This window comes from Heliconius melpomene, chromosome 6 (assembly GCF_056956725.1).
Source record: "Heliconius melpomene rosina isolate 202511_hmr_F chromosome 6, ASM5695672v1, whole genome shotgun sequence".
NCBI lineage: Eukaryota > Metazoa > Arthropoda > Insecta > Lepidoptera > Nymphalidae > Heliconius > Heliconius melpomene.
Window position 1 is genome coordinate 11,839,642 of NC_140394.1, and position 14,119 is coordinate 11,853,760.

The 14,119-nt window shown below is 33.3% G+C and overlaps 1 protein-coding gene across 8 annotated transcripts in view; it reads right to left on the bottom strand.

The window, feature by feature from the left end:
• Nucleotides 1-7: 7 nt before the first annotated feature.
• Nucleotides 8-14,119, bottom strand: part of LOC146538526 (uncharacterized) — a 37,790-nt gene continuing 23,678 nt past the window's right edge. For 3 of the 8 annotated variants that reach the window (XM_085186236.1, XM_085186233.1, XM_085186231.1), the window contains 20 exons: nt 14,017-14,115; nt 13,305-13,484; nt 11,896-12,039; nt 10,953-11,182; nt 10,368-10,512; nt 9,755-9,908; nt 9,057-9,154; nt 8,719-8,829; nt 8,309-8,459; nt 7,648-7,784; nt 7,168-7,344; nt 6,785-6,995; nt 6,274-6,413; nt 5,036-5,107; nt 4,743-4,829; nt 4,259-4,376; nt 3,104-3,984; nt 2,382-2,514; nt 1,944-2,024; nt 8-1,499 (listed from right to left, as the gene is read on the bottom strand). In XM_085186236.1, the coding sequence (XP_085042362.1) occupies nt 1,321-1,499; nt 1,944-2,024; nt 2,382-2,514; nt 3,104-3,984; nt 4,259-4,376; nt 4,743-4,829; nt 5,036-5,107; nt 6,274-6,413; nt 6,785-6,995; nt 7,168-7,344; nt 7,648-7,784; nt 8,309-8,459; nt 8,719-8,829; nt 9,057-9,154; nt 9,755-9,908; nt 10,368-10,512; nt 10,953-11,182; nt 11,896-12,039; nt 13,305-13,484; nt 14,017-14,115 (3,528 nt within the window). In that variant the 3' untranslated portion in view covers nt 8-1,320. Of the gene's footprint in view, nt 1,500-1,880; nt 2,025-2,381; nt 2,515-3,103; nt 3,985-4,258; nt 4,377-4,742; nt 4,830-5,035; nt 5,108-6,273; nt 6,414-6,784; nt 6,996-7,167; nt 7,345-7,647; nt 7,785-8,308; nt 8,460-8,718; nt 8,830-9,056; nt 9,155-9,754; nt 9,909-10,367; nt 10,513-10,952; nt 11,183-11,895; nt 12,040-13,304; nt 13,485-14,016; nt 14,116-14,119 lie in introns of all 8 variants that reach the window. The other 5 variants (XR_014878037.1, XM_085186232.1, XM_085186235.1 and 2 more) reach the window with 5 other exon arrangements.

Genomic DNA, 14,119 nt, shown 5'->3' on the forward strand with positions numbered 1-14,119 from the left:
CAAGTAATTCGTCTATAATATACACATTTGTTTATTTATTTAACGTTACAACCTTTATTTAGTGGTGGCGATACACGAAACATAACTCACGTACGACAGCTATTGATATAAATTCCTTACAAACTAACTCACTTCCAAAAATTAAATCCGTTGATTGATACATCAAGGAATTAATTAACCATTCAATTGTTCAATCGATTAACCATCTGATTTGATTGATCGATTAATTAATCAATCAATAAACCAAATAAGCCATTGGACAACCAATCAAAACTATGGTTGCCAAAAACAAATTATAATTATAATTAAAAAATTGTATTTGATATCTAAAATTTAATAATAAGCAGGAGTGGTTGTTTTTGACAACCACAGACGATTGATAAATTGAATAGGAATAGTCAATAATTTCGTCACAAACTATTAAGTATTTTCGTCAAAATCGTAATATATCTCTCATTTCTTTTATTTATTTCCTTCTTGCTTTTGTAAGTATGAGTCATCAATGACATTCAAGTCAACATTTCTCAAATGTATTTTTTTAGTCAAATCCTATTTATTACGTTTTTTTACAATCAGAGTATTATTTTTTTAATGCAAATAAACACTTTTCCTTATAATTAATGAAAAATAAAACTGAAAAACCGGTTTTTAAAACTATACATAACGTTTTGCTGTATATACATAGATAAATAATAGAATGATGATCAATATTATAAGAATTTAATCATTTTATATAACATTAAAATACCACTGTGTTTTCAAATAAAATGAATTTATATCGTTCATCCAATGAAAATATACTTGGACTTAACTATTAATTAATAAATAAATATTAACAACAAAAAAATTATAACATTATATATTGACCATTATATTTTATTTTTTATTAAGTTTCATTTTGATTTTAATATTAAAACACATGTATAAAGTAAATAACTGACAACTATATAAATTATACACCATGTATAATTTACTTTTCCTATTATATATATTTCTGTCTTAGGGCGTCCTACAAATATTATAATGTGACAGTTTGTGAGAATGTATGTCGGTTCCACTTTCTCAAAAACTACTGAACGGATTTAGATGGAACTTAGCTCCAGAGCAACACCTATGTGTTGCTACATTTTAAGTATACATTTTGTACAATTTGGATATAGTGAAACTATACTTTATGAGAACGAAGCCGCGTTTGGGTGGCTAGTTGACAATATTTTTATTGTTGGTTGTGTTCCAAGAAATAAAAAAAATGTCTAATTGGAAAGTATAGTAATTCAATTATACATGTATAATTATATATTTTTATTCCAATTTTTTTCTTCACTTCTGATTATGTCGCAACGCGTTAGCAATATCCCTAACGTCTAATTGAACCTTGGGTTTATGTTGTGGGGGCTCAAAATAGAAATCGAAACGCTTGAAAGACTCTATCTCTCTCTCTGATACTTCTAATGTTGATAGATTGGTTATTCTTCTGTCTGGATAGAATACGTTTGAATCTGAAAAAAAAGATATTATTAATTACATAATCTAAAAAAGCAAAAAAAGTGTAAATAGAGATAAAATTATGTAGAGACACTACATACTATACTTTTTTTTTCTAAAACGAGACATGTGTGTTGAGTAGCGGAATTTAACGTAGTACTTTGTTTTATCAAATCGGGAAATGAAAATAGTTCATTCCGCTTTTTAATATATGAATTCCCAATAATCGCGCTCGACATGAGAAAATAAATTGATTGTTTCAACAAAATAATCTACAGCATAATGCCCCAAAAAAGGATGTAGATTTTAGTAAATGGCATTTTTCCTTCTTTGCCTCATGCCCTTCCCCCTCTATCCCTACCCAATCGCAACCCCAATAATCTCCTCTACCTCACCTCATTCCCCGCAACACTGTCCTGTCCTGTCTTCCCCCTTCCTTTCTCTTTCCCCCCACTCACCTGGTCGGTGTTGTGGCGGAGAAGTCCCCCCACTGTCACCCGCGCTCTCGCAGTTGACAGACGACAGGGAAGATTGCATGCCTGGTCAAAAATAAATATACATATTTAGATTTAGCTTCGCGCTGTATCTCTCACAGAGCAGGGTATGTAAAGAGGTCTCTGGGAACGTAGTGTTGAGACACTCCATTACTATTAAGACACTTCCTGTCCCTGGAAGCAGGAGGAATTCTGGAGCCATTGCGAGTTGTATATTTAATTTCTATAATTATATTATGTTTACATATATTCAAATTTTTTATATTTGACTATTTTTATATCACCATTTTAAGGTCTTTTTTCATACTCATTTTATCATGTTATGTTAAATTAATTTCTTATTCGACGCTATTCACACCTTACCAGCAACAAATAAAAAAATATAAAAAATCCAATACTCACTATGATTATGATTAAGGTTGTGCACATGATTATGGTTGTGATTATGGTTATGGTTGTGGTTCATTTGCGGTTCAGGCCAGCATTGGGGTCTTGAGAAGAGAGATTCGTCGTTTCTAACTTCACATTGTTGCTCCTGAAAATAAAAGGTTTTTATAATGTTACAGTCTTGTGTATATTTTATTATATAATACTGCTAATAAAGGAGAACGGATTGTTTTGACATTAGGTTTTATTTTGTATAACTTGGTTAAAAAAAGGAAATGAGGCAAGACTAAAACACAATATACAGCAATATTTTTTTACTATTTGCAGCGTTTTCCTTAGTTATATTTTTTAACTTTCTTTCTTTATTAATCAGGTCAGAATACGTACTTTGTAATTTAAAATAAAAATAAGTGAAAACGTAAAATTTTGTCAAAACTCTCTCTTATGATATTGAAATCTATTTTTGAAAATTGATTAAGAATTATAGGCCGTCGTGTGACTGTAAACGCCACGCTTGTGGGTTCGATCGCCTTAAGAGCAAAATAAATAAAAAGGGAAAGTGAAATATTTAATATTTTCAGTTTTCGCTCTAGTAATGAACCAAACCGCTGCGTTGAGTTCCGCCACTCAACACGCAATGTCTCGAGAATTCTCCGTACAATACATCCATATAAATCTTTATTGCCAATAACACTGTCTGATTTGTTTTCTTAGCCCAACCCAAAATTAAAACCTACCTGCCCTTTATAAAACTTGGAGTCCGTCACGTAATGTATCGTCACCTCTTTATTCAACTTGGACCCAGCCCTCAACCTCTGAAAATACGGCAACTGGTCGCCATTCTCAAAATTATCATGGTTTATTTCGGTTTTATCATTAAATAAAGCATTTCTAAACACATTCCTGTCTTCTTGCCCGAATGGAGTGTAGAGACAGTATTGGTCATCTTTCTTTAATGGCGTCCCTATAGGTTCAGGTCGTATGGGATTAGTGAATAAGGAATTATTCTCAAAATTTCTATTTTGATCCGGCCTTGTACCTATGGGGTTTGGGGACACCACTTTCGGAGCTTTCTCGTCAAAATATTCTGGAGTCAGGAAACTTTTTTGGGTATTCTCTTCTGTGGTTTTGAATAGGGAGTACCCGTCATCATTTTTTTGGGTGAATGATGCCAAATTCATGATTCTATTTTGGAAGTCGTTTTCTTGGGGTTTTTGGGAGTAATTGGGATTGACGTAGTTGTACTGAGGTTGTTGGTACGGGTTCATTTGCCTCATGCCTATTAGGTTTTGTTGGTGCATCATAGACATCAACGGGTTTCGTATTGTATACATTCCGTTGGATGTAGGTGTTATCGTTGCTTGGCAAGGGGTCGGTGGCATAGGTATGGGGTCGGGAATTCGAATCTCGGACTTCTTCTGTGGTGGGGCAGTCGTTATTTGTACTGGAGGCAAGTTTGGATGGAACATTGGATTCCTAAGGGTAACCATTTTCGCTCCTTCTTGTTTTTGTTCGGTCGTTTCGTTCGCTTTTTTCGCTTTTTTCTTTGATTTCTTAGATTTTCCCGTTGATGGTTGTGGCGGTGGTGGTTCTGGGATAATAATGGTTTTTGCAGTTTCTGTAAAAGAAAAAAAATGTTATTCATAGAATTGAATATACAATCTTTGAAAAACATAAAGCGCGGCGTTGAGTTCCGCCATTCAACACGCAGTGCCGCTAGATTTTGGCGGAAAGTGGGGAACGCAGTGTGTTAACACTGTGCCGGAGTGTGTTAACACGTATACAGGCTTAGAACCGGCCATTCTGTATCCATCGTAAACAGGACAGCCACGACTCGTCGACAGTACTATACTAGTACTAAAAGTATATTTTTAAACTTTTATATTACTTACCGTTGGCAGGTGGCGTGTGGGCTGAGAACATCATGAGCGACGGGTCAGCGTTGATGACAGGCGGGGGACGCGACACGGGGGTGGGGGACGCTTCTAGTTGGTTGTGCTTCCAGAGGGGCTGGAAATAATTCAAATAAATATATCTTTAACTTGAACTATCATTTGTAGGTTTAATAATATATAAGTATGTTTCGAGAAAAAAAAATCGGGTATAAAAAGTAGCCTATATAATGTTCCATAACCTTTTCCATCTTTCAGTGAGTAAGGTGCCATAAAAATCGGTTACGCTATCGCATAAAACAGAAAAATTATAAAATTTTGTATAAATAACTATATACACTTGAAAATACAGTAGTAGTGATTTCAAATCACAGAGAAAATAATAAACATATAATAATTATGTACTACATATGTAAAACACCGCCTTTCTAAATACATTCGATTATCCAAATTCGTAAGGACAACAGTATTTATTAATACTTACAACAGATTTGATAGTGGGCTGTTCTTTCTTCTCGCTCGGTTGGACTCGCGTCAGTGTAATGCCGGGGGGTAGTTTTAGATCTGCCACCTTTATACAATAATATATATATTTAAATTAATATTATATTAATGTATTCAAAAAGGTTATTAGTTTCACGCTGCACGCTTTCAACTTCAGAGCTAAATCAATATGAATATTTCATAATATATTTAAGAAATTTATGAGATATTATAATTTTTCATACCATTACATTATTTTTTCTAGTGATTCTTATATATATTTTTTAAGTATACCTGAACGCCGCAACTAAGTTGTTCCATGATACTGCACGAAGCTGGCTTCTCCGGCTCAGTTGTGGACGGATTCTGAAGAGGAAATTAAAAACGTATAGCATTTAAAATCAAAATCCAGGGCTTTTTCTATAACAAGCAACCCGCTCGCGTCTTCGCTCGCCTGAACTACAGAATTCCTTATTTAATAATCTGAGTTACTTTCGTGTCCTAATACCTGTATCTATATATTGAAAACTAAAGCTTCAACTAATTAAATAAAACTGTTAATGTGTACTAATTTTGTCAACCAAAATATCTCATATTGGCCTAACTTTTTAAAAGCTTTTATTTATTTGTGAACCAATTTAAAGAAAACTAACACTAAATGTTAAGAGAAGATTCCGAAATACAGAAATCAATACTGTATTTAAATTTAAGAAATAACTGTAGTACTGTTTAACATAATAACAAACCAAAAAATTAACCAAAAAATTTAAATGGTAAAAGATATTTTTGGTAACAATTATATACAATGTTTTTGTCAGCACCACTTTAAATGAAACCATAGTTTTAACTTTTCTATAAAAGCCTAACGTATAAAGTACATATGTTAAAAGTACAGTCGAGTTCACACTATACGGTAGTCTGTACTTTTGTACTTTACTACTGTACTTTTGTACTCTACTGTACTTTTTACATTCAGGGTGTTTATATATAGAACAGCTGACTATTTTTTTTGTATAATTTTTATTTAGATATTTTTTTTGTATAATTGACCCTACCCTGCTGTTCGCGGGTACCTCCGACTATCATAACAATAAAAATATTATAACGAAAAACCCGACTGTTTAAAACTAAGAAGAAAAGAACAAGATAAAACAAGAAAAGCAACATTTTAAATGGTATAAGAAAGTTTTTATTTTATATTGATCTATTAACCCAAACACGGCTTCACTTAAATTTATGGTTGTATTATAGCTAATTTATATATTTTTTAGCTTTTGTAATTTTAGAGCGCGTGTAGCAGGGTGCCCAGTGTTAAGACATTCTGCTCCCCATTTTCTACGCACTTTTTACACGCAATGTCTCGAATTCTGGAGGCACTGCATGATGACTGGGGAAACTCAATGCCTGTGTTGTTCTGTGGTATAAACAATATTCTTGTAAAATTTCATCAAAATCTGTTCAGTAGTTTTTACATGAAAGTGGATACATACATCCTTACACATTTACAATTTTAAATAAAATATAAAATTTACCTGTTTATTAACAACTTCTATAGTAGTGTCGGCTGTTATATTGATAACTTGTGGTTTATTTTGATTATCTTTCTTCTTTTCTTTCTTATTATTGTTGTTTTGTGTTTGTTGACTTTTCGTTTTTGATACAGGCGGAGTAGCTGAAAATTTATATAAAATTTATAAGAATTTTTTGTCAGCCTTACGCTGTATCTCGCATATATCCGGGTTCGCATAGGAAATAGTTGGCCACTTTCCGCCGAATTTTTTGACGCATTGCGTATTGAGTGGCGAAATTCAACGCTGGGCTTTTGCCTAGTTGCCAGAGCGAACAAATAAAAATATTAATAAGCAAAAATTCGTTCCGAGTGGGGATGGAACAAATAATAACACTTGTGGTTCTGCGTCACGACGGCCTCAAATAAATGAAATTTTATAAAAGTTACTTTTTGTACGCATATCCTATAACTATAACGCACAAACCTAACGCCGAATCCTATAACTATTATAACAATCATTGCATCTAGCATACCATTCTTTTCTTGTTTATTCTCTTTCCCTTTCTTTTCTTCCTTCTTAACTTCCTTCTTTTCGTCTTTCTTCTTCTTAGTTTCTTCTTTCTTTATTTCTTTCTTATCTGTCTTTGTATTATCTACTTTTGTTGTTACTTCTGCCTTTTTCTCCTTTTTACTTTTAGTTTCTGGTTGTTGTTGCTGTTGTTTTTTTCTCTCTTCTTCTTCCGCCTGTGAATAAAAAAGAAAATTATATTTAAAAAAATAAAACTAAAAAACATTTGTAGAGTCGATACAGAAAATATAATAGTAACTTTGCTCTTATAAGTCGCATAGGCGCTTTGTGTGCTCTACCTTCTCTGCCATGTCAGAGGTACAGAGTGAGACTAAAAAAGACCCGTACCTGTTGTTTAGCAAGTGATTTCCTTTGTTTTTTGGACAATTGTTGTTCAGGTGTAGTCTTGTCACTCTGCTTGTCGTTTTGTTTATCTTTTTGTCGTGTTTGTTGTTGCTGTTGTTGAGCTTGCTGTTGCTGGGCTTGCTGTTGCTGGGCTTGCTGTTGTTGTTCTTTTTGTTTTTTCTGAAAATTGCATTTAAAAAATGCCATTGTTTATTTATGACCTTTAAAAAAAATAAAAGATCAATTTTAAGTAAAATATTCAGTAAATATAATAGGCGATTTTTAAGAGGCTCGAATTTAAATTTAATGTCAGGTGTCATGTAAAGCGCGTCGTTGAGCTCCGCCGTGACCACGCATTGTCTCTTAAATAGAATGGAGCGTGGAGTGTTGTAACACTAAGTTCCCTCTGCCTATCCCGGTAAATGATACAGCGTAAGATGAAATATGCCCTATTTCATCTAATAAAAAAAAAATATTTTTTACCTTTTCTTTAGCAGATCCTTTGGCTAATTGGTTGATATGCGCTATCGCTTGTTCCCATGTTTGTTTTTTTTGTGAGTCACTTTGTTTTTGATTGAATGCGTTTTGTGTGTCTTTATTTTGATTTATGGCTGACATTGCTGGAAAATAGACACACATTTTTGATTATACATTATATTTAATAAATATTGTACATTGTATAGAAACAATTTATTGAAAGCTATAAAGAAAATATCTCCACAGATTATTTTTTATATCGCTTCACCCCTGTATCCATCATTAGTAACAATAAAACGATTTTTTTAAAATAAAGAATAACATTCCGCTGTAGTAGCGCAGCGACAGCGTAAATTTACGAGTTCAATTCTCATGAAGGGGAACAAATTATTTATTATTTTCGTTTCCTCAGTATCATAATAAGACAAAGCATGGCGTTGAGTTCCGCCACTCCACAAGCAGTTTCGAAAATGCGCGTGGAACGGAGCGTCTTAGCACTAAGTAGCGTCTGTGGCTGCCGACAGACAGAATTACTAATTTGGTAGAGACATCTGAAGAGTCAGAATACTGCGTTCTACACTTTTCTTCGAAAACGCGTGTTGAGTGGCGGAACCTAACCAACCAACCAACGCATGCATAATTTATAAATATTCATTACACAACGTACCATTCATACTATTTCCAGATATAATAGACGCGATGGTCACCGGCGTTGCGGGAAGCGCTTTCAAATTCAGCGACGCTTGCATAATTTTCTCCTTTTCTCTCTCTTTAAGTTCGTGTATTCTCTGTTCGTATTGTTTTGATGGTTGTTCCGTCTGGAAAAAATAGATAGTAGATAGTTTTAAATCAAAATTAGAGTCTTAATAAAATAAGAATTTTAATTATTAATATCCATAGACATAGGTATACTAAGAACCCGGAATTGATAAGTGATATTAAATTGGTATTAGTGCAATGTATTTAGTTTTTTATTTTGTGTTATAATATCAGTTCAATAATATGAATAATATTTATATTTCCTTTTAAATCGCTTTTCATTCCTAAAATTTGTTTTTGTTAAATCATATATCGAACCTGTGTCTCCCCTCCTTTCCCTTGCAAGGCACGAGCTTCAGCCAATTCCCTCTCACACTCTTGCAATCTCTTAGTGCATTCCGCCACTCGTCTCTCAGCTATTTGTAGTTCCTGAAATAAACATAATTTTAAAACATTGGGACGGGTGTAGGTTCGGTTCCCACTTGGTGGAATTAATTATTATCATTTCCGCGCTCTGATAACAACACAAAGTGCAATATCTAGAAAACTGGGTGTGAGACACAGTGTCTAAACACTGAGTTCCCTGATTATCTTGCTATAAGGGGAATACAGCGTGAAACCAAGGAAAAATCTATGAAAAATATGAATCTCCATACCTTAGCAGTAGTGTTAACAAGTGAAGTACAGTCGGACAGTTGCTCGGCAACTTGTTGCATTTTCGCTTGCTGGGCGGGCGTCAATTTTTGTTTTTTACCTGTAAATAATAATTATATAGTTTGTATATGTAGATTTAATTTTTTTTAAAACATTTATACCAAATGTCAAAATAATTTATTTCCATGGATGGGAATCGAACTGTTATGCGGCCTTTTCATACAATCTTTTTTTAAACAAGGACCTTTTTACGACAAACTAATTATATTCACGAAAACACAAAACTAATAAATTACAATGGGTAGTGATGAGTGATGGGTATGATTACCCAAGATTAATGTGTAATCGCGACCGCGTCCAAGATCTAACTTACTTTATTAAAACCAGCTTCACGCTGTATCCCGCACATAGCAGGGTATGCAGAGAGAACCCAGTGTTAAGACATTCTGTTCCCCACTTTCCAAATATTTTATTTCCTCCAGTGGGGATCGAACCCACAACCGCCGCGTTACAGTGACACCCTAGTGCCGCTGCGCCACGACGGCCTTAAGCTAATATAAGCATGGCTAATCTCGAAATAAGGGTTGTAATAGAACCCACAAACGCCACTACGGCTTCAATAAAATATTAATACTAATAAAATATTTATAAATAAAATATTTTCTCATAAAAAAAACACATTACATAAAGTGTAGTATACCTTTCTTCTTACTATCGGTGGGTCTAGCGGGTCTTGCGTGTTTCAAGTCCCTGGCGGCAGCGGCGTGTGCGGCGCTTAACGCCGCGTGGGTCGCACGAGCCGTGCGTAACTCAACGCGGAGTTGTTCCAGCTGATGGAGGAGACGACTCTCCGTCTGATGAAAAAGAAATAATAAAGAACGATTACTTTTATCAAATAAAATAGTGTTAACGCCACCGATATTCGTTTTACCAAAGGATTTTTTTCATGTTTTTTTTTATTTTACAAATGTGCACGTAGAGGGACTTAAACTGGATGTTATTTTAGAAAACGTTCATTTATTTATTTTGTTTATTTTCTTAAGTGAAAATAACAAGTTAAATGACGAAACTCAATACTGTAATTTGTCTAACAAACAACACTCTATTATCATCTAAAATATAACTTAGAACTATTAAAATACAAAATGCACCTACTCTCATTGATCTCTGCCTCATTTTCTTTGCTCTTTTTTTCCTTCTATTGACATGACTGGAGTTGCATTCAATGTACTAACAGTAAAAGCATGTCACGTTTCGTCATGCAGTTTAAAAGAAAATTAATTTAAAACAATTAAAATACATAACGCACTCACTCTCTTTGCTCTCTGCCTTAATTTCTTAGCCCTCTTTTTCCCTCTGTCCACATGTCTCGAAGGGCCCTCTATGTACTGTAAGAGGGCGTCCAAATCACGAGGGTCCTCTGCCCTCGTTCCACCACGACCCCTCCAGCATGAACCACTATAAAAATAAATAGATAGATATTAATTATGTAACTGTTTCATTTATGACTTTTTTTTTTATTTAAAATGGAAATAGAATTTGTAATGGAAATGGAACGGAAAAAACCTCTGAATTGTGTTTATTTTGCGGTATTATGTTTAATTTACATGATAAAGTAAGCACGCCAAAGTTTGGCAAATTATTTTTTTACTTCACGCTGTATCCCGCATATAGCAGGATAGGCAGTAAGAACTTAATTTAAGACACTATGCAACCCCGAGTTTTCGAGACATTACACGTACAATGGCAGAATTTATTAATGGATTTCGGAATCGAACACCGTCACGTTTTCACCACTGCACCACGACGGCCTCTTATTAATGTAAACATTTAATTAATTGTTTTTTACATTAATTAGAGGACCTCAAAACAATAACAATTAAAAAGATAACACTAACCCAGAACATCCAGAACTAGTAGAAAACACACTAGTATCCCGACTGGACAGCGACACTGTTTTCTGTTGTCTGCTCTGTCGTTGTTGCAGCATTTGCTGTTGCTGTTGTTGCAACAGTTGTTGTTGTTGCTGCTGCTGCTGTAACAACTGTTGTTGTTGCTGCTGTTGTTGTAATAGCTGCTGTTGCTGTTGATATTGTTGTTGTCTTACGAACGCGTCGTGTCGCTGTTGCTGGAGTGGGGCAATAGAAAAACAATACCTATATATTAACGCCATCGCGGCCACTGATATAGCTAGTGCTTTATCAGTTACTTTTGTGTTTTAGTTTCTTATCTAACCTAATTCTGCACTTAAACACCAACAAAATCTGTAGCTGCGGTGGCAGTAATACAGAAATACCAGTATAATACGAAACTGTCACCGACAAAAAGAAGGCTTTCTGCAAAGAACCAGCAAGAAACTCGACAGTTGTTGGTGGCTGCATAGCGTTTTACTATACTTTAACCGATAACCCAAAAACAATAAAGAAAATTCATATAATATTGTGGTAGTTGGTTATATTTTTGGTAGGTTGGTTATAAAAAATATAATATGAAACAACAATTACACATATAAATACACAATATACAACAAGCCTATTGCAGTTACTGTTATGGGGCATCTTATTATAATACCCATATGCACATATAAGCTTAAATGGACATAAAACATAAAATGGTTATGGTTGTTGTGGTCATTTTATAATAACTAGAACCGATAACCCAAAAAATATATACATATAGTGTTGTGATTGTTGTGGTTGCGTGAATTTAAAATCAAACAACAATAAAACATATAAATAAACGTAAATAGAAAACAACAAGCCTGTTGTGGTTACACATTATAAATACACATAAACAATAAGCATACACATATAAATAGACATAAAACAACAAACAGCAAACCTGTTGTGGTTGTTGTGGTTGCTGTAGTTGCGGGGCGTGGTTGCTGACTGGCAGATCATATATAGGTTCGGGTTTCGGTAGTTTCGGTTGTGGTTCTGGTAGTGGTTGCGGTTGGTCGGTTCGGTTACGCAGTTGATTGTGCGTCTATTGAATACACACAGCTTGGTATTCATGTTTAAGTCAGTTAGTAACTAACTTTTTGTATTTTTTTAATATAAATCAATAAAAAAAATAATGAATTCATCACTATGTTTTTTTTACTCTTTTTTTTAAATAATTATGTATATAATATATTTATAGCTTCACGTATCTTTACACCCAAAAAAGAATTTGTGCATTGAATGGCGTAACCCAGCGCCACACGCTTCTCACAGGATATCAATCAGTAAATATATATTGTATGATATAAATATAAAAATTGTTTACTTCTATTATTAAAAATACATAAACTTACAAAAAATACTTAAAATAATAATATATAATAATAATAACAACGTTGAAAATATTAAATTTTCATATATATGTATTACACACCATAATTCAACATTATAAATTTATTTTATAAAAAACAACAAGAAAATCAACAATTATTGTGAACCCAAATTATCATAAGTAAATTGCGACCGATTTTATGATAATATCTCTATACAACTGGGTATTTGTTATTATTAAACATTATATTATTATTAGGGACTTTTATCAATGTTATAGAACCCAAAAAATTTTTTAAAATTATTTTGTCTGTTTATTGGATTATCTGTTTGTCTGTGCGTTGTGTATGCTAACCTCAAAAGCTACTTTGCCGAGTTACATACAATTTTCACTATTGTATTTAAACAACCTTTCTTTAACATTGAGAGTTTGTTTTATTTTAATTGGTTCATAAATAAAAAGTTTTGGCAAAGAGGCAGAGAAACCCAGAAACCTTGTAAAGACATTCCATTCCCATTAAGACACTTCCGTTCCCCCCTTTCGTTTTTTGGAGGCATTGCGTGTTGAGTGTTTAAACTTGTGTTACCAGTGCGAGGATATGAAAATATTAAATATTTCATTTCCTTAAGTGGGAATCGAACCCACAACCTGTCGCGTTTATAGACAAAATAAAATATTTCGTTAGACAAAATTGTTATTAAAATAATTGTTTATAATGATATTGTTTAAAGAACACGAAAGTAAATCCAGATTAGTAAATAAATAATTGTCTAGTTCAAGCGGGCGAAGCCACACTCGGGTCCCTAGTATGGAAAGTAGCAGGGTAGGTAGAGAGAAATTAGTATTAAGACACTCCATTCCCCAATTTATAATAATAAATTATAACTTAATTATTCTATATAAAAATCATAGTGTCTCAACGTTACCTCTATCTGCTTGCCCAATCCAAATTAAAAAAAAACATCAAAACAACAAACCTGTTGTTGTCTAATCTGTTGTTGTTGTTGAACTGTTAATGTAGGCTTATTGTGTATCGGAAGATCGTATATAGGTTCGGGTTTCTTTTGTTGATTTTGTTGCGACTGTTGTTGTTGCTGTTGTTGCTGCTGTTGCTGCATTTGATGCTGTAGCTGAACTTGCTGTTGTTGTTTAATTTGCTGTAATTTGGTAAATAAAGATATTTTTTAGATGTCTCTTATATTTTTTTGAGGAGAAAGTATTGATATTTCTTATTGCAACTGCGGCGAAGCTCAGAAGGAGGGTTATATTTTTAAATCGTATGTGTGTTTGTCTGTGGCTTTATTTCCTTGTAACTAGTAAACCTTTTTTTAATAAATGATACATCGTTGCATTTGTCTTGATGAATTCAAAATCATTGCCTTAAAATCTAATACATATTTTCTAATCGTGTCGCGATAGACTTAGCATTTTAATTTTTATATAAAATATAGATATAATTTGGATTGTCAGATTATGGCTGTCATGAATAAGTAAAAAATTCTTGAAAATATTTAATTCTTTCATGAAAAAAGTAAAAAGGACAAAATTAAATTCAATTTATTAGTCAACATAATTTTTAATAGATATATTTATCTGATTGTTACTGAAAAAGATATGAAATAGGACATTTCTTTTAAATATCCAAAAAATAAACTCAAATAGTCAAACATTTAGTTTGCAAAAACAGACCATAACCTGTAATCGTATCTGTTCCATTGCGTTCGGATTGACTTTGCCCTCTGTCTTTACAGCAGCTGGCATCTGTGTGGGTATCGAGCGTTGTAGAGTCTAG